The sequence below is a fragment of the Oryza glaberrima genome, chromosome 3 (assembly GCF_000147395.1).
Source record: "Oryza glaberrima chromosome 3, OglaRS2, whole genome shotgun sequence".
Lineage (NCBI taxonomy): Eukaryota > Viridiplantae > Streptophyta > Magnoliopsida > Poales > Poaceae > Oryza > Oryza glaberrima.
Window position 1 is genome coordinate 35,307,236 of NC_068328.1, and position 20,140 is coordinate 35,327,375.

General features: G+C 43.5%; 4 protein-coding genes across 4 annotated transcripts; 1 reads left to right on the plus strand and 3 right to left on the minus strand.

Moving 5' to 3' along the window:
• Positions 1 to 2,986: 2,986 nt before the first annotated feature.
• LOC127765415 (PGR5-like protein 1A, chloroplastic) lies at positions 2,987 to 5,347 on the minus strand. The gene is made up of 8 exons (XM_052290320.1): positions 4,798 to 5,347; positions 4,611 to 4,711; positions 4,406 to 4,462; positions 4,071 to 4,147; positions 3,834 to 3,882; positions 3,633 to 3,743; positions 3,425 to 3,522; positions 2,987 to 3,285 (listed from the first exon to the last, which is right to left on the minus strand). Exons 1-8 carry the CDS (start codon positions 5,345 to 5,347, stop codon positions 3,219 to 3,221), a joined length of 1,110 nt encoding a protein of 369 aa, XP_052146280.1. The 3' UTR covers positions 2,987 to 3,218.
• Positions 5,052 to 8,816, minus strand: LOC127765417 (probable carbohydrate esterase At4g34215). The gene is made up of 3 exons (XM_052290321.1): positions 8,111 to 8,816; positions 7,173 to 7,359; positions 5,052 to 6,634 (listed from the first exon to the last, which is right to left on the minus strand). Exons 1-3 carry the CDS (start codon positions 8,684 to 8,686, stop codon positions 6,561 to 6,563), a joined length of 837 nt encoding a protein of 278 aa, XP_052146281.1. The 5' UTR covers positions 8,687 to 8,816; the 3' UTR covers positions 5,052 to 6,560.
• A 2,811-nt stretch (positions 8,817 to 11,627) lies between these two features.
• LOC127765334 (probable carbohydrate esterase At4g34215) lies at positions 11,628 to 12,773 on the plus strand. The gene has a single exon (XM_052290201.1). The coding sequence runs from the start codon at positions 11,800 to 11,802 to the stop codon at positions 12,598 to 12,600; it is 801 nt and encodes a 266-aa protein (XP_052146161.1). The 5' UTR covers positions 11,628 to 11,799; the 3' UTR covers positions 12,601 to 12,773.
• Positions 12,774 to 15,741: 2,968 nt separating this feature from the next.
• On the minus strand, positions 15,742 to 16,254 carry LOC127767800 (uncharacterized). The gene has a single exon (XM_052293246.1). It carries the CDS (start codon positions 16,235 to 16,237, stop codon positions 15,929 to 15,931), a length of 309 nt encoding a protein of 102 aa, XP_052149206.1. The 5' UTR covers positions 16,238 to 16,254; the 3' UTR covers positions 15,742 to 15,928.
• Positions 16,255 to 20,140: the final 3,886 nt, after the last annotated feature.

The following is a 20,140-nucleotide window of genomic DNA, read 5'->3' on the forward strand; positions in this document are numbered from 1 at the left end:
AGTGTAAATTGAATGATAAGCCACGTGATGAGTAGCACACATATTGTTTAGATCTTTTCGTTTTGGCACAGAGGCAGCAAACGTGGGCGCCATCCGTAACCTTATTATCACCAGGATTAGCCCTGTCCTACAGAGCAAGATTAAAAAATATGGTGGGTGGTTGTATGCACTCCGACGAAAAGCATGAGCCTATTTGTTGAGCTAGGAAGACTTGTCTTGTTAGGCAGCTCAAGGATGTACGCTGGTTTTCTAGCAGCTTCAAGCCTCCAACTGTGTCTCTGTTCAGCAGTGAGGATCCCGAATTCAGCAGTGACGATAACATGAACACATCATGTAGAACTTTATGGATAGTAAGTTAAAAGACCATAAGCTTGTTAACTGGCAGTGATAAATGAATTTTGTTTGTGGAGACGCTTTTTTAATACCTTTTCATGCAAGAATTACTGAGAGTTTTTGTCCTTCAGCATATGCATTTTTTTGGATTGGTTTTGAAAATTATACTTCATCCTTTAGCATATTACTTTCAGTTTTTCAGTTTGCAGACTACTGAGAGTTTGTGTCCTTCAATATATGCAATGAAGTAATAAGAATTTATCTTTGGTACCTTTAATAGTACTTTCAGTTTGCACAGTTTTGGAAGAAGAGTTCTCATAGTGTGAAAAATGAACATCAATAATCATCACTGCGCATTTCTCATTGTGAAGAACAAGTGCAAAATATCTGCTCATATGAATCACACAAGGGAAAAATGGAAAATAGTTTGTTTACCTTAAATTCAGATGAGGAGTTACTGAGGACGTCGAATGGAAACAACAGGATATGGGCACAAGAGGTCTCTGATTGGCGAGGTCACGCATGGCGGATCGCTGCTGCCAACGTTCTGAAAGCAGACGTTGAGACCTTCAGGGGATTAGGACTAAACCTGAAGCAGATCGAGCACTGGACCACCTTAGTGAAAGATCCACGGCTGTGCATGAAAAAATGGACCTGATCATCTAAAAACCCCTGTGCTAGATAACTTGGTAGCAGCTACACCCATCAGTGGAACAATAGAATACTTAATAGTGCTAACAACAAACCACCCAAAGTTTACATCTCAATAAATTGTACGTTTGCACTCAGTTTTTTTTTTTCCAAAAAGCACACAAGCTCATCTAGCATGAAGATTTCACCAGCACAGACAAGTAAGCATCTTTACTTATTCAAGACTATCTTGCAAAACTTAAGTCCAATGCACTTGTTTATCAATGCAACGATTATTAACTACCACTAAGTATTCAATTAGAAATAAGCACCTAGAAGATAGTGCTAATTATATTCTAGTATATCATAAATTATATAACAATTTAACAATGCAACATTTTCTCAGAATTTCAGATATAACATTCTCAGAATTTCAGATAGAACCTTAGAGACATTATGTTGAGCAGTTCATTATAGTGAGGCGCGGAGGGCGGAGTCTTCTCCCTGTACGACGAGGAAATTCTGTAATTAGAGTACCAGTTAAGGACTTTATCTAGATATGTATTGAATGCAAACGATAACATCAAAGGTATCAACGTTTCAGGGGACAAGGGAGTTGCTTGGTTAGTACTACAAACACGATCAGCACAGACATTATAATAGTAATGAAAAACAGATGTGCACTTCTTAAAGAACTAATTATGCAATTAATGATGATGATAACAGTAGTTGTTTCTTAGCATCTAACATATTAAGCTATCTGAAGAACAAATATGACAAGTTAGCAGCCGACGGAGGTCAGTCGACGGCTCCCGGTGACGATGCAGGTGGAGCGGTCGGCGGCTCCTGTCGATTCGGCGGCTGCGCAGCCCATGGAGGAGGTCGGTCGACAGCTCCCGGCGACGATGCAGGTGGAGCGGCCGGCGGCTCCCATCGATTCGGCGGCTGCGTAGCCCATGGAGGAGGTCGGTCGACGGCTCCCGACGACGTCGCAAGTGGAGCGGCCGGCGGCTCCCGTCAATCTGGCGCAGGCGCAGCCCATGGAGGTCGTTTCACGGTTCCCGATGACGGCGCAAGTGGAGCGGCCGGTGGCTCCTGTCGATCTGGCGCCGACCCAGCCGATGGAGGCTGGGCTCCGCAGATCGTGGCAGCGCGACGGCGGTCTGGCGGCGGAGAACGGTGGTGGCGAGAAGGAACCGGCGAGGAGTCCGACGATGTTTTGTCGGCGGAGATCGGGAACGGTGCGGAGGAGACCGACGAGCCGGGCGACGGTGATTTGGCGGCATCAGCGGAGCAAGGCATGGCGGCGCGACGGTGGTATGGCGATGGAGAACGATGGCGGCGAGGAGGATTTCGCGAGGGCGAGGGCGGTGCGGGTCTAGGGTTTCGGCAATGGAACGAGTAGGGGAAGGCCGATGAGGGCGGCGATGGCGAACGGTCGACGGTGACGATGGGGGCGCCGGCGCGGCGAGGTGGGGAGGCGGGAGGCGATGGAGGCGCGGGCGCGGCGATGTGGGGAGGCGCTGTTTCTTTTTTTTTTTTTCTTCTTCTTCTTTTTTGCGTTGATTCCGGATCTCGCGCGGCGCGATGGTGGTGCGGAGGTGGAGCGTGTCGCTCTGATCGTGTCGATGTAACTTTTTTTTTTTAAGGTTGAATGGTGCGTCTACGTTAGCTTCATCATCACCACTATAAATTTTTTTAGGCAGTAGAGATATTTGCATGATCGATCTTGAAAAAGAAAAGGCAGAGCACACGCATTTTCTGGCTGCTTGCAAGTCAAAACGGAGTGATAGAAGATGGGCCGGATAGCTATCTATACAGGCCGCGCGCGTACGTTTTTGGGCTGACAGGGCCGGCCTGCTTCGTCTTTTTGTGAACATAGCTATGCTGCTGCTTCTTTTTTCTTTTTCTTTTTTTGAGAACTAACATTAGCTATGCTAGCTCCACCAACCTTTCCTCAAAGAAGAGACAAAACAGTTTCTATCTCCAACACACATGTGTATAGTATTTCAGTTGAGTCAGATATCAGTAAACATGTATGTACTACATTTTATATACTGTACACAACAGCGCTTAATAGTTAGTAGTATAGAAGTCGATCTACATTTCTTACTGTAGTATATATACACTCTGCATGCAATTTGTGAACACCCATCCGTTACAATAATTCCATTTTATTTGTTGTTTCCTACCTGATCACCTCCTTGTTTGCATCTCTCCATTGGCATCGTTCCTTGAAGAATTCACCTTTCATTTCATTGCGATGGTTCTGGAAGGGTGATGAGCCGAGATTTCGAGTCATATACCATCTCCGTGCTACAACTGCAAAACAAAGAGTTGCACATTTTCAGATTGACACAAATTGTAGTATTATATCTGTAACTCGAACAGTACTATATTATACACAATCAACAATGATGGAATATGTACATATAAAAGTATAGGAGAATATAATACATACTCTGCACATTTCACTTTGTTTGTTTCACCGCCACTAGACACTGACAGGATAGTCCCGAAGAAGGAAAGGTTTTCAGCGCCACAATTCGGACATGGCCCCTGGATTGCCCAGAGAATAATCATCACTTTACTTGAACAAATAATCATATTTGATGTCTAATGTCTAATGCAAAAAAGCAGACAAGCAGAGAGGAGACTAAAAATAATACCTTGAGGATTAAGAAGTCGTTCACTATGGCATTAGTTATCGACTGTGCTATGAACAATATTAGAGGCAAAGCAGCAAACCATGTGAAAATGAAACCGAAAGGCTCTGGCAGCTGCATTTGTTCATAAAGATTACCGAGTGGGGAAAAACATGTCAAATAGTCAGTCGAATAATTAATTGGAAGAAAGGAAAAAGAATTTACCTGGAATATGTTGATCTCAAAGCCAGTCAACTCATCGATGAAGAAGAACCTAAATGCATGCAAATCGAAATTAGAGGTGACAAACATAAGTAAAGTCTGATAAAGGATGAATTCGTCGCAACCAGTTCAAATCCCACCAGGACAATGGACAGTAAAAGGTATACTGACAGTCCAATATTTATTTCATACTAGCTAGGTATATTGGAAGGAAGCAAGAGTGAGATGAAAAGAACTCACAGTCCTAGAGCAAGAGTAGTTGCTGGAACATTTAGCAGGAACATCTTTAGGTAGTCAACGGTCAAATCACTGTACACCTGCGCCAGGTAGCATAAATAAATAAATAGTCAGAAAAAGGCCCTTTTAATTTGTCAGTAAATTTAAATGAGCAAGATGCATGGAGATGAGTGTTGTATGTGTGTTTTGACAGGTTTGTTGTATGAATGGTGGTGGTTTTGGTCATGAATTTGTTGTACAGGATTATGTTTCCATATTTTGTTGCTCCAGAAAGCCCATAGGCAGGCTTAGAATTTAGTGTTGTATCAGTATAAGAGGATCGGAGTAATTTTTATTACCTTTCGGCTGCGTAGACTGCACCTGGGACCTTCGGTGACAATGTCACTTCCATCTTTCTAGCATATAATATAATAAGAGCAGCCAGTCAGAAAAGAAATTAAACTACGTAGCAGCTAGTACTGGTAAATATTTTAGTGTGAGTACAGTAGCAGTAGCAGTAAGAGTAGCATGGAAGGAAGGAATTAGTTAGTTGAATTAAGCGACCTTCAATCTGAGTTTGAGTTGGTCGAATTCAGCGTCAGACATGATGGGGTTGCCGGCAGCATAGGCCATGGAGGCTTCGAGCAGGCGTTGTTCGTCAGGGCCTGAAAAGATATTAGTGTTAATTAGTGGGCAAAGAAGATACTAACAGATAGGTATCCGCAGAAGAGATGGAAGGAGTAGTACTTACTTAGCATGACAACGCTGCTGCCTTCCCACATGAGCTCCTCCTTGAGGTTGTCGAACTCCTCGTTGGACATGATGGCCTTCTGGTCGTAGTAGAAGGCCTGAAGAGCCTGAAGGAACTCCTGCTCCATCTCACCCAGCGACCTCTTCTCGGCCTTCTTCCCCTTCCCGTCGATGCTGCAGTACTGGAGCACGTTGCTGTCCACAACCTCATCACCATCTTGTTTGCCTTGCTGCTGCTGCTGATCGGTGGCGCCAAGGCGGAGGCGCCGCCCACGCGTGGAGGTTGAGACTGCACAGGAGGAGCGGCGAGGCAGGCGGGGGAGCCCGGAAGCGGAGAAGAAGGCGGCGGTGGAGGAGCGGGGAGGGTGGAAGAGGCGGGAAGCCGGCGACAGCCACGCCTCGGAGGCCATCAGCATTAACTCTTCTCTTTGATCCAACCGAGGAGCTAGGGAAGTAGCACAGCCAGCAGTGGCAGAAGCGAGAGAGAGAGATGTGCAAATGGCCGCAGCAGCAGCAGCATCAGGTAAACAAACGAACAAACAGGAAAACATTTTGTGTGGACGAGGACGAAGATGTAGCTAGGGAAATCCTTTGCTTCGCTCACATTCAGAGATAGATTTCTTCCCTCCCATCTCAAAAAAAGAGAGAGATTTCTTCTTACACCTCTCCTCTCCACACCCTTTGGACCTACTAGCTCTCCATTTGGCTCCTTCTCAGATTTTTCTTCCCCTCCTCCTTCCCTTTCTCATACTTACTTCTGGGCTAAGCCCAATTTCACATGGCACAAACTATAGCCCACACAAATTTCCCATACCAACTCCAAATTGGATCGGCCTGTCTCAATCAGGCCTAAGGGCAAAAAATATATAGAGAAAATTCATTTGCCTCGCTCTTTGAGGGTGAAATTACATTCGTTTCCTAGGATTTTTTTTTTGGTACCATCCTGACACTCAACTAACTAGGGACAAAATGTTCCTCTACTCAAGGTGGTGTGCTTGTAATGGTCCCCAGTTATTATTATTTGGTATCTTCCTCTGTATGATCCACATAAAATTCATATTATTTTTCTCCATATAAAATCGAATATTTTTTTTCTGCATCTTAGTATGCCCTCGAGATTGAACGTTCTCTTTTGACTCATATTAGTAATACGGCCGGAGTATATATATTTAACTCAAGCGCAAGTTTACAGTGGCTGGGTACTATGCCGAAAAATATATGCAGCTCCACATCAATCCAAGCAAAACACTAGTTTTATACCTAAAGTAGCATGATATAGTTTCTCTCTCTCAACCGCTTCTTTAATTTCAATGTATGTTAGCGTATATAGCTTACTCGCTATGTATTGAGTGCATATATTCACAGAAGTATCAGTTTTTGCTGTTCATGTAATGTTGTTAGAGTTACGCACCAGCATGAACCAGCACTGATGCATTGTACACTTGAGCCAACTCCTAATTTGGACGTGCCAAATGGTAACAATTAATGTTGAAGAGCACAAAATACACTGAGACTAGGATTTTTATATATATAATGAGAGGGAGAAAATCGTGTATAGTGTATGGAACTGATCTATCACCTGTCTGGGAAAGAATTTGTGAATGTTTAGTCTGCTTTACTTTACACAAAGTGAATCTTCTAACAGCATCACGTCAAAATGCTTGTGTTGTGTGTGTGTGTTGGTATATGATTATGTGCAAAAGGCCTACCAGTTTCTTCTTCAGCTCCTCTGTCTGGCATGATCATACATGTGCACGGTTCCCGTCAGAGAAATATGAGGCAGCATGCCAACATAATTTGCAGCCACCATGATATAGGGGATTGAGAATGTGCATGCCCTACCACCCCAGGGGAAAATAAAATGGAGAAATAAATACGGTGCTGAATGAATGACCATACAATAAATTGTACCAGACTTAATGCGGTTTTATACTTTCTGCATATTATCATGTCTCCACTGTATGTTGAGACCTGAAAGTTGTAGTAAAAGTTTTGCAACATCTTGAGAACCATTGGTCATTTGGCATTCAATTTCACTCCACATCCTAGATTATTTTCCTTCGTATTTGTCCTTGCCGATTTGCTATGCACAATCATTTTGATGCTATCATTCTCAAACACAAACACAAGAAAGGGGACACTACACTTTCCATCATGAAAAGTGTAACACACTAATGGTCATCCGTACTCATTGAATATGATGAAGTTGTACTGGGCTAAATTGGAAAATTTAATTATACCAAGCCAATTCAATAATCATAAGAATGAGTGGTCCATGAAACTAAATAAGAAAAGTAGAACATAAGGTGCGTAGTCTCTTAGCTATTTATCTGATAAAAGAAAAACAACACAGAGAGGACTAGAGCGTGGAAGTACCATAGTTCAAATAGGCTTGAGCCAACATATGTCCAAGCTGGACTTGCGCTTGGGTGCTAAGGTGCAGATGGCCATCTTCTAGTGGCAAACCCTTTGCATCAACAAATCTCACGTTTCGAAGTTTGATCCCTTTCTGAGCTTCCCTTACTACTTCAGTATATTGCCCAAGCCCTGATGCTAGTCCTACCTGAAACACCAAACACAGGAATGGGGATTGCCTACTGTATTATGTGATATAGCAGCGAAGAGTCTAATTTACAAGCGATTCGACGAATACCACAAATAGTTGTCTTGCATTGCCTGGGTAGTTTGAATGAGGAGAAGAATATGCAATGGTCCATAGTAAGATGACAGTAGTTGTGCATGTAGACCTTGGACATATATATGCCTATTCTATACAGATATATATAGGGATTGTGTGCATATCATGCATGATTGAGCTGAGGTGGCGGTGGGTTGGAAACATATAATGCATACCATCATCTCAGACTTTGAAAACCAACAAATCTAAAGTAAGATGGAATGCCTTAAACTACAATGGAATTTATTTTGGCATGTCTACCTGACGGAATGTGATGGTATGTTATTACATTAGGAGAAGACCAGAACAGACCAGACCAGAGGAAATAGTAGCTTGGAATATAAGTATGTTGGAGTAGTATAGCTGAAATCTTGATGCAGACGCTATTAACAACTCTCTATTCCGTATGGCCACCCTCCACCTTCCTTTATTATTACATTTTGTTTTCTAATTGGAAAAAAGAGTAGATGTAGATGTAGCAACAACAGAAGAAGAGGAAGGAACAGCAAGCATGCCCAAGTGACAAGTAAAGCTAACAAATCTAGGGCAGGCATTGCATAGAAGGTCAGCGTGTATTGGATTGGAGAGATATGGATTGATAGGAGAAAAAGAAGAGAATAATAATAAGGGATAATACCTGGATGAGGAGAAGGTGTGGCATGGCGAGATCGGCGCGCAGGTTGCGGACGAGCATGGCCATCCGGCGGGCGTACTCGTTGGCGTCGGCCCAGCGCACGGTGTCGCTCTCCCCCTGGTACCAGAGGACAGCGCCGATGCGGCCGCCGGTCTCGAGGGCGACCCTGGAGCGGCGGACGAGATCGGAGTAGAGGTCGGTGCCCTTGGCCCAGTCGGCCATCCTGGTGCCGCCGACGGCGCAGGGGACGAGGCCGATGACAGGGAACTGGCCGGAGCGAAGGAGGGCGTTAGCGAAGGACATCCCGGGACCGACGCCGCAGGTGCGGTTGGAGTCGATGCCGTTGTGGAGCGGCTCGTGGGCCTCCTCCCATCGGAGCTGCGGGGAGAGGCGGAGGATGGAGGGGTTGGGGGCGCACTCCGGGGGAACCATGCCGTCCCAGTGGGACCCCACCACGCCCCCGCGCCCCGCCATGTTCGACTGCCCTCCCAGGATGAACACCACCTTGTTCGACGGAGGGAGGGACACAGCCGCCGCCGCCGCCGGAAGCAGCAGCAACAGCAGCAGCATCCGCCGCATTGCTGCTTGCTACCGTTGGGCTTGGGGCCGGGGGGGTTGGGTTTGGGACAAATAATTTGAAATCTACTCCTCCTCACTACTCTACTCGTAGTCAATTTATAATGCAGCTAGCGGCATGTCTGTTTGACCCAACCAAACCAAACCAAACCACCAAAGAAAGGAAACAACATCCACCCATGTCGTGCGCTGCTCTTCCCTTTTCTTTTCTTTTTTTTTTTGGGTTTTGTTTTGCGCGAGTATAGCAGGAAGGAAAGTAGTACGATGGGCCTAGTTTGTTGGATGGCCGTGGGCTCCTTATCCTAGGGCTACGGCCCAGGTGCATCGGAGGAGCGAGCCGCCCCACACACACGCCTGGATGGCTGGATCGACCACGCATCATATCGGAGGAGCGAGCCAGGCTCGTTCGCCGTCGCTCCGGACTACAGTATACTGGACTGGACTGAAGGTCACGGTCGTCGCCACTTCTGCCCGCCCCGATCACTCTTCCATCTGGATTCAAACCATCTTCTTCTCCTCCGATCCTTGCCATAAACACATTCCTCTCTTCACTCTCCACTCAGCAAGGTCATCCAAAGGTTAGCTAGGCCGGAACATCCATCATTCACTGTACGGTCAACTAAATTTTACTGAAATACACTACTACTAGTAGTACCACCACCTAGGTGTCTGGGCACCAAGCCTGATTCTTGTGGTTATCGGCTGTGATTTTCTGACGTACCAGACATAATACTTGGTATCAGCCGTGATAACCACCTTATACCAGTCAAGAATGACTTAGCTATGCACAATGAAGAGGAGCAGCATGACAAGCTAGCGACAAGTACAATGTGACAACCTCGAGACCTCCATGAACTCTGAGATTGCCCTCACACCGAGAACGACCGACTTGCTTTTATCGTTGGTGCCCTTGACCTCATCCCCCTCAGCCTCGCGTCCTCCCTCTTGTCCTTCCCCAACCACAACAAATGGTGACCTCGCTGTCGCAGTTACCTTTCTACTTGCCGATTTCACCGATTCCAACAGCTATATAACCTCGTTAGAGTCCACGTGCCCACTGGTGTGGTGTGGGGAAGGGGAAAGAGGATGTGGGATGTCATCGTGTTGGGGATGATGGCGATCGGTCCTCCAGCAAAGGGAGGTGGGATTGATTGGAGTAAAGGAGTTGAGAGGAGCAAAGTGGACGACGGAGAGAATTAGTCGGAGAGGAAGAAAGAGGAGAAACAGATATGGAGAATAAGAAATAAATCTGGGGTGTTTGTTGTTAACTTGTATCCCATTCCACGGGATCTGGGGTGTTTATTGTTAAGTAGGTGTTCTAGTATCCTAATTCATGGGACTCCATCCATTAGTTTCTGTAATAAAAATATGGCCTCTTTGACCGTATCGTACTAGCAGGTGAAAATGGACCATTGTCGCATGAAGAGAAGAGAAATAGGATGAATGATGATGAGATAAAAATATGGGAAAATTGGTTCCATACCATCAAAAGTTCCTGAGTTTTACTTTATACCATCGAAAGTTTGTGGTGCACTTTAATACCATTCAAAGTTTTCTCCGTTAACTCTCTATACCACAACTGTTTATTTCCGTCAGTTTTTTTTTCTTTTCAATATTTGGCTGGAAGACAAACAGGATATGACTGTATTGCCCTTCCTTCACTCATCTAAATCTGGCCCAAATTTTCTCGTTTTTTCCTCTTTGGCCGACATGGGCACATCGCTCCATCGATGGGGATCGGGAGCAACAAGAGCAGGCAGCACAGGCCGGAGGAACATTGTGAATAGAGGACTGCACGAGCACCGGAGCACGGCGAGTGGGTTACGAGCGCGCGCGCCGGAGCTGCACGGCCGACAGGGACGGGCTGTCGCCCTGTCTTCTGTCTATCCTCTCCCCGCCATTCGCCAATCTACACGTCCCTGCTACTGATCTCTTCCCTACCGGTGAGCTGGTCCCCACCATTTCAACTCTCAAGCACCATTCATCCCATCAATCCGCGTAATCTCGCCGCCGGTGGCCCAATTTGCCTCAAGCTCTTCCAAGCCGGCCCCCTCCAGGAATCGCAGCGTCGGTCAACATCGTGCTCTCCCGCGCCAACCCCTTCTTCACACAGCGGATGGCTGGCCAGCTCCGACAGGTGCGGTGGCAAGAGGATGTGATGGAGCTGGCGGCGATGCCTGGTGAAGAAGATGCTGCTTTTGATCTGGATGCGTCGGGGACCGGAGACAAGGGCAAGCAATGTCATGTTTAACGACAGATCCACTAAAGTTGACGGTGATGGTGAAATAAGTACCGGAGTAAATTTTGGATGGTACTAAAGTGCACCACAAACTTTCGATGGTATAAACAGAACTCAGGAACTTTCGATGTCGTGGAACCAATTTTCCCTAAAAATATTCCTCTAAGAGCAGGTAGAATAGTACTCCCTCCGTCCCAAAATAAGTGCAGTTTTAGCACTATTCATGTTCAACGTTTGACCATTCGTCTTATTTAAAAAAAAGATTATGATTAGTATTTTTATTGTTATTAGATGATAAATATGAATAGTATTTTATGTGTGACTAATTTTTTTAATATTTTTTATTAATTTTTCAAATAAGACGGATGGTCAAAGTGCTAAACACGGATATCTATGGCTACACTTATTTTGGGACGGAGGTAGTAGGCTATAAACCAGCTATAAACATATGTTAAAGAGATAAAAGAAGAGAGAGAGAATAGCAGCGGACTATATATTTGTAGCCAGCTACAGCACAGACTCAAAGACGTAATGTGTGTATATGACAAGTAGGACCAGATATTAAGAGTATAGTAAGCAACTATTGTATGAATTAGCTATTGTATTAGTTATAGATAATTTGGAGCTAGTAGTTGGGTCTAACGAGCGTGTATATTTTTATTGAGCCAATCCTCTCACTCTCCTCTCCTCCATATATACGGTAGTACTCCTATATTGGCCTGCCTGCCTGCCTGCCTACCTGTCCTGTCCGTCCACCTTGCTGTGTTAAATGCGTTTCTAGCGTAGCGTAGCAGATCCAACAAACACCTAGCAGCAGCAGCATTGGTACGTACTCCTCCTAGTCCTAGCTAGTGAGTGAGCGTGAGGAGCAGTGAGCATGGCGTCTCCACAGCTACAGCTGCAGGTACTAGCGCTGCTGCTGCTGCTCGCCACCACGGCCACGGCCACGGCGACGCCGACGCCGACGCTGATATTCCTTTTGGGCGGGCAGTCCAACATGGGCGGTCGCGGCGGCGCCACCAACGGGCCGTGGGACGGCGTGGTGCCGCCGGAGTGCGCCCCGTCACCTCGCATCCTCCGGCTGTCCCCTGAGCTCCGGTGGGAGGAAGCGCGGGAGCCCCTCCACGCCGGCATCGACGTCCACAACGTGCTCGGCGTGGGCCCGGGGATGTCCTTCGCCCACGCCCTCTTCCGCGCCATCCCGCCCTCCACCGTCATCGGCCTCGTCCCCTGCGCCCAGGGAGGCACGCCCATCGCCAACTGGACCAGGGGCACGGAGCTGTACGAGCGGATGGTGGCGCGCGGCAGGGCGGCCATGGCCACCGCCGGTGCAGGTGCAGGGGCCAGGATGGGGGCGCTGCTGTGGTACCAGGGGGAGGCGGACACCATCCGGCGGGAGGACGCGGAGGTGTACGCCCGGAAGATGGAGGGCATGGTGCGCGACGTCCGGCGAGACCTGGCGTTGCCGGAGCTGCTGGTGATCCAGGTGGGGATCGCGACGGGGCAGGGCAAGTTCGTCGAGCCCGTCAGGGAGGCCCAGAAGGCGGTCAGGCTTCCTTTTCTCAAGTACGTCGACGCCAAGGGCCTCCCCATCGCCAACGACTACACGCACCTCACCACCCCGGCGCAGGTCAAGCTCGGCAAATTGCTAGCCAAGGCCTACCTATCCACGCTCTAATTATATCATTTGCGTTCACTGCTGGCTACTAAGTACCTATTCATTCCTCCCCTTCCCCTCTATGCAAAATCTGTCATATGGAGTGCGTGCTGTATGTAGGGGATGAGTATCTTACCACTACTTCCTTCATTCCGGATTAAAATATAATGTTACTGATTTTCTTTTTCCAACAATTATTACTCCACTACTTTGGTTATTACACACACACAGGACAGACACCTGGATTGATTTCTGGAATAGTGCTTCTTTCTTCCTACTTACATTACTATACTCTCCTAGTACTCCTGAAATGTGTACTGTCGGCAGCTCCAATTGTACTCATGCTGTGATGATCTGTTATGTAATGTAGTATGCAACCATCTCCCTCCCTCCCTGTTTCAATCCTTCGAGCGGTTCGGTTCGGTACTCACTTTGATTGGCCAACATATGCAATGCATGTTTCGGGCAGACAAAAGGCGCCAAGCTAAAATAAAGATGTTGGTCTGTCTGACACGGTGACTCGGGGCCAGAGATGTCTTATTCTCTTGTTTATTACTACTACAGTACACCTCAAATCAGCTTTACCATTCATTCCATATCTTAATCAAATCTACATCTACAGTAATCCAATATAGTACTCCCTCCGTCGCTTATTAGGATCCCGTTCTTTTCTTCAGGAAGAGTTGGATGAATATTAATATTTTCATGACACGTTTTTTAAACTGTTAAACGACACGTTTAGTGTAAAAATATTTTACATAAAAGTTACTCTAAAATATCATATTAATCTATTTTTCAAATTTATAATAATTAAAACCCAATCAATTATACATTAATACCATCTCGTTTAGCATAAAAAACTTAATCTTTATCTTCATATATTCAGATGAAAAGAAGACCATCTAAAGGGCGTACTTTTTCTTTTTCGGATATCAAGGCGTGGGTGTAGGTGGTAGTTTCCTCCGCATGCACCCCTAATTAAACGCCCATGCAGAATTAATCACATGGCTCATCTAAGGGTCTGATTGGCACAGCTCCAGCTCTAACTCCACCCCTCCTGGAGCTGGAGCTCAGCCAAACAGTTTCAGCTCCACCAAAACTGGGAGTGGAGTTGGGTGGAGCTCTCTCACAACAAAATATACTAGAGCTGTGGAGCTGGGTTTAGGCAGCTCCACAACTCCACTCCAGACTTAACTCCTGGAGCAATATTTAGGAGTTGGAGCTATACCAAACAGGTCCTAAGAGCAGGTACAATAGCAGGCTATAAGCCAGCTGCAAACATATTTTAAGGAGATAAATCAGGAGAGAGAAGAACAGCGGGCTACAGATTTGTAGCCAGCTGTAGCACGGACTCCAAGACGCAATATATCTATGACAGGTGGGATTAGGTATTAATAATGTAGTATGTAACTATTGTATGAATGATCTATTAGATTGGCTATAAATAAATTAAAGCCAGTAGTTGGCTATACTATTGAACTTGCTCTAGTAAAGAGCATCAATGTAGAATTAATCCCGTTGCTCTGACTGCATCTGCATGCTCAAGCAGTAATTGGGTGGATCTGTATGCCAAAAGCGTCACACGCATGCATGAAGACCAAACACAGAAGCGCACTCTTGGAAGATTTGAACCAGAAAACACATCACGCCTTCTGTCATAAAAAATTGACGCCCTCTAATATGTAATATGGGATGGAGGGAGTACTAAGTTAAATCTCATCTCATACTCCTATATTGCTATATTTTGAAATGATGAAGGGAGTAGCCTACTACTTCCTCTGTTTTAAATCTCTCTATTTCAAATTACTTGTTCTAACAAACATTATAGTAGTACAAACCAAAAGATGTGGTAGATTACATGGTTACCCTCATTCAATACATCCTATTTTTTTAAAAAAGCAAATGAGTCAATAAGACTTGAGATTGTATTAATGTATGACTGCATCAATAAAAGATAGGGAAGAAAGATCTTTTTAAATTAAAACTACTTTGTAATCAAAGTGATAAGTATTTTGATATAAAATTTAAATACTAAAATAAGTTGTATGAAATGGATCAAGTATATGTAGGTAAAATTCTCTACATTTTAGGATGAAGACAACAGTAGTAGCAAATAACTGTTGAAGGTCAGGATCTGGGGACCTATCACGTGCTCATTTATCATACAGCAACTTGTGACACTGCACTAGTGCAGACGATTCCCTTGTGTGGCCAAGATAGCCAGATTCATTGATTCAGGGACCTTTGCTTTCATCATCCCACCAATTCAGCCTTGCTTGCCGGCCAGAGTACTGAAATAATTTCAGGGCTCCTTTGGAACAAAGTAATTTTAGAGGATTGGATTACTATGAAAAAAAATTCCATTACAGGCATTTGGAACAAAGGAATGGCTTCTCCAAATTCCTTTGAAAGTCTTTAGGACTGTCTCAAATCATAGGAATTTTGATGGATTGTCAACATGAGATTCTACCGCTACAAAAAAAATTCCTTTGTGTCTATCTCTCTCTTTTGATTCATGTGTTTTTGTTGTGTTACATTCAAACTGTAATTCCTGGAGTTTTCTTGTGTTTTTTCATCCATAGGATTTGAGATGACAAAGCAATCGAATTCTATTTTTTGAAAAGGAAATCCTGCGTTCAAATAAAAACAAAACTCAGGCTGCTGCTCATTCATTTGAAAAGGGGAAGAGAAAGAAAATAGTAGTGATAAAAATACAAATGGATCAATGAGGGCCAGTCCGCCCACTACATATGGAGTATTATATATTGCCCTTTTCTTTTTCCCAATCATCAACTTGAAGATCATCCCCACTAGCCTAGGAGTATGAATCTTGTTTTGACACAAGAAAGAGCATTGGTGGCCATGCGGGTGCGCATGCGGAATTGCGGAGTAGTAGTCCACTACTAGCTAGCTAGCTAGTGATGCAGCTGTGTGAATTACTTCTAGTTTGTGTGAGTCGCAATCATTGAATTCAAATGGAAGTGGATACATACAAACATACATGCATGCATGTGCTTGATGTTGATGAGTTGATAATGCATCATCATTACTGTTGTTCGCAATTATCCTGATCCTTTAACTTGAACTGGAGTAGTATTTGGGATTCAGATCCATGTCATTCATTCATATCGGAAATTAAGTATTACTACATAGCAGTAGAAATTAAGGAGCCATCTCATCTCATATGACTGAATTTATTGAAATGATTGGTGATTAGTATTACAGTAATTTGTTTGTAGGCGTGGCGTTATTAGTGAACTGGAGTAGTAGCATACATGAGAAAGAAAGAGGAATACAGGCGGTGGTGGTATACGGTATACGTACAAGGTAGGTAGGTAGGGGTGAGCGGCTAGGCATCGGCGTCGTCGTAGGAGAGGTGGAAATCGGTGGTGCAGCCGGCGGCGTCGGGGTCCTCGGCGCCGCAGCAGTCGTAGAACTTGGCGGCGTAGGGTGGGTCGCCGTCGCGAAGCTGGTAGTACCTCTTCTGGTCGTCGTGGCGCCGGCACACGAAATACGACGGGTGGAACCTGCAGGAGAGCCGCGTGTTGCCCGACGGCGCGTACGTCGCCTTGCACCGCCGGCACAGCTTCTCCTTCTCCTCCTCCTTGCCGCCGGTGGTGGACTCCATCTTCTCCTTCTCCGATGATGGGGATCTCATCACCTCCCCTCATTGGGGTGGGGATCTTAATTTCTTCTTTGCGTTAATTAGTTGGGCCGGGGCCCATCTTTCTTGTTTTCCTGTGGGCCTGCCTCTTATTCGCCTCGCCTCCTGTCTGTGGGCTACTTCATTCTTTTCTTGCTTCATCAATTCAACCCCGTACCTTCGTTTTTCCGTTTATTTTTACAATCGCTTATTTATTTTATGGGTCTTTGGTCCCTTTCTTAACCCACTTTTTTAGTTTCAACCAAGTGACCTAAACATACCTATGACGTTTAATTGCTCTCCGACACATGCACCACCTATGGGGTGTATGGATAATAAACATTTTCAAAGGCTTTCGCCTGATTAACAGTTTCTACGACCGCAGTATATTTTTTTCCCTTTTCTTTATAAAGTTACAATAAATACTCCCTCCGTTTCGAAATGTTTGACACCGTTGACTTTTTAGCACATGTTTGACCATTCGTCTTATTCAAAAAATTTTTATGAAATATGTAAAACTATATGTGTAGATAAAAGTATATTTAACAATAAATCAAACAATATGAAAAAAATAAATAATTACTTAAATTTTTTGAATAAGACGAATGATCAGATACGTATTAAAAAGTCAACGGTGTCAAATATTTTGAAATGGAGGGAGTACATTACAAGCTATCTTCGCTACATGGCAACTTCAAGCAATGTTCATCTAGGTGTGTGTGTGAGAGAGAGAGAGATACACACACACACTAAGGAAGACTTCATATTTTTTCTTAAGGATATGCCCGCCAAAACTTGCACAAAACACCCTTCAGCCATTAGTTCTCTTCATTCAACGGTTGGATGTAAAATCTCTATCCAAAGTTGACAACGATATACCAAACCATCGTCTCCAAACCTTGGCATGCAAGTATGATTTCTTTTTCCTCGTTACACCTTTGTACCTTGATTTAAAACCACAACTAATGAATTGGACCAAAATTAAAGTACTTGCATATAAGATTTATTGGAGCTTTGTCAAACACAATATCATTCCGGATAAGCCAAAGAGACCAGCATGAAACAGAAATGTTCATACTAAAATAAGCTTTTTGATTTTTAAGTCAATAGGACTAAGCTAACTCCCGAACAAAACTATTATTGAATAGCGAAATCCTACCCAATATATATGCATTGTTAATCCACAACACCAGAATTTCATGGTAATTGAACAACTATTATACTCCCCTTCCTAAAATATACGCATTTTCGGATTTTGACAAGAGTCTATAAGATTTTACTTTTACTAATAATATTTATATAAAATGAGTTGTTTTAAATAGAAGAGTTTCACATCATGATAGTTTTGTTTAATGATAAATATAGCAATATCATCTTACGTGACTAATCTTTTTTATTTTCTCGCTCGTCAAAGTTCAAAATGTTCAATTGCTTATATTAAAAATGATGGGTGTACTGTATACGATTTTTTTTCCGCGAGCAACATTGTTGGATTGCATAGGTCACAACCGAAGCTAACGAATTCCCAACTACTAATTATGACGATTAACAAATTAAGGACAAGCTAGCTAGAGAATCTTTGACGAGAGCTAGCTATATATTTGGCATGTATTAGCAAAGACAAAACAGTACTGCTACTAGGTAGCTAGCGTGCATATAAAAGATCAATCAAGGATTATGCATGCATACATCCAGAAAACAAAATTAAGGGAAATTAATTAAGTTACAGCTCGATCGATCGTCTCCCAACTACCAACAAGGACCACACTAAGCTAGTCGTTCCTTTATTTTCTTATGCTTTTGCATGCGCAGGCACAAAGTAAATTTTCAACGGTTTAAAATCAATAAGGAGTTGCTGTTTGGATGAACCTCATGTTAAAAATCTTTCAAATTCCTATAGTTTAAGACAATCCTAACGAATTTCAACGAAATTCAGGAGAGCCATTTATTAGTTCTAATGATGATGGAAACGGGATGTCCGATCTTCCGTCAGGTGAAGATCGATTACTCTTGATGGTGGAAACTTGACACATACGATCCTGCTTTCAATCAACACGATCCGTCGTAGCACCACGTCTTCTCTAGTTATTAACCGTGTCAAAACATGTTTGACCTCGCCGAGAAGGCTAATCCCTATGTGCGAACCGAAGAACAAAATCAAGAACAAGAAAGACAACAACTCAATTGCAGATGAATGATTAATCACGAACTGAAAGTTGGGATTCCACAAACCGAACTAGCGACGAAACTGCGATGGCAGAAATAATCTAAGAAAAACCCAACCCTAATTCAATGATAGCTACTGAATATATAGGTTCTAGGATCGACCTCAAACCCCTGGACGCGTCCTCATCGGACTCCGACATGATATAAGCCCAACGGGCCCAAAGATGGTGACACAACACCTAGTCAGATTCTGAACGCCTTCTTGTTTCGACGATTTCCATTAACTCGGAAGGAATTTTGACGTGTGACCACACCCGTTGGAAAGATAGTCTCGTTAGCTTTCCATACATATAGAACGTCAAAATCGGAGTCCGAATGCAATCTGAGTAATGATTTTAGTGTGGACTGCTCCTGGAGCACGAGGTGGACTCGAATTCGATATAAGGCGGACCTTCATCTTGGTTTGAACGTCCTTGACGACCTTTTCCATCTTCTAGCCTCTCTCCAAGTGCTACATCATTCTCTCCATAGTTACTAATCGTAATTAAATTAATAGGTAGTAATCTATCCTCAAAATTATATAAAGAAGTACTCAATAACAAGCTCACATGTAAATTCAATTATCAGACACGAGTTTTAGTTATTGGACCTTACTTAACAACTTGAGAAGTAAGAGTACTTTGTGTATCTAAAGGACTGATATCTTCATCAAATGAATCATACCGCAAATTTGCAATTGAGTTCTTTCCATAGGAATTTAATGCTTTAAAATTCCTTATAATTTGTTTGCTTTAAAGAGCCCTAAATATAATTAAGCAACGATGTGATTCACACGGTCGCTTAACCTGCATGGAGAATAATGTGTGTCGACAAATATCCAACAGACTACATATACATACGTAGTTTCTCCGTACTAATAAAGAAAAGTCGTTTAGGACAATATTTAAGTCAAACCTTAGGAATATAAATCATGAATAACTCTCAAGTTGTTAAGTTTGAAAATGTAAAAAATTATATGAATAGATTTGTCTTAAAAAATACTTTCATAAAAGTATATATATATATATATATATATCACTTTTCAATAAATATTTTTATAGAAACAAGAAGTAAAAGTTGTGTTTTGGAGATCGTGTTACTGTCCTAAACGATTTTCTTTACGAGTACATAGGGAGTATATGCATCCGATTAAGTAGGACAGATTAATTAAGATGATCGTCATGGAGTAATAATATACTCGTATTGGGAGCTAGCAAAACCGCGTTGCCAGAGTTTAGTCTGCGGCCCAGCCGATAATTAATCCAGTAGTCAAACTGATCGAGTGACCTCACAGCTTACGTACGTAATAGTGGTCGCCACGTGTCGCTCTATCCGACTATCTACCTATAGATCATCACAGATGGAATGGAATTTTGGGGTGTAGGGCCTGTTTACTTTGTTGAAAAAAAACCTTACCAAATTTTAGCATGACTAAAATTTTGGTATAGTTATTAAAATTTTGGCATATTATTAAAATTTTGACAACTTACTAAAATTTTGGTAGGACTTTTTATATAGTTACCAAAATTTGGCAGCAAACTAAATGTAGCCACTTTTTTAGCAACTTTACCAAAATTTTGGTAAGGTTGAAAATGGCATGAAGGGCCTATTCACTTTGATGCCAAAAAAACCTTACCAAATTTTGACATTGTCAAATTTCGAAAATAGATACTATCCCTATCTCAAAATAGATACTATCCATATCTTTAGCTA

Coding starts and splice junctions, on each gene's coding strand:
- LOC127765415 (XM_052290320.1), bottom strand. CDS start 5,347: ATGTTTTCCTGTTTGTTCGTTTGTTTACCTGATGCTGCTGCTGCTGCG. Junction 3,883..4,070: donor ACTACTCTTGCTCTAGGACT/GTGAGTTCTTTT, acceptor GCATGCATTTAG/GTTCTTCTTCATCGATGAGT. Junction 3,744..3,833: donor TTGAGATCAACATATTCCAG/GTAAATTCTTTT, acceptor GAACAAATGCAG/CTGCCAGAGCCTTTCGGTTT.
- LOC127765417 (XM_052290321.1), bottom strand. CDS start 8,686: ATGCGGCGGATGCTGCTGCTGTTGCTGCTGCTTCCGGCGGCGGCGGCG. Junction 7,360..8,110: donor CACACCTTCTCCTCATCCAG/GTATTATCCCTT, acceptor TTGGTGTTTCAG/GTAGGACTAGCATCAGGGCT. Junction 6,635..7,172: donor TCAAGCCTATTTGAACTATG/GTACTTCCACGC, acceptor CTGGGGTGGTAG/GGCATGCACATTCTCAATCC.
- LOC127765334 (XM_052290201.1), top strand. CDS start 11,800: ATGGCGTCTCCACAGCTACAGCTGCAGGTACTAGCGCTGCTGCTGCTG.
- LOC127767800 (XM_052293246.1), bottom strand. CDS start 16,237: ATGAGATCCCCATCATCGGAGAAGGAGAAGATGGAGTCCACCACCGGC.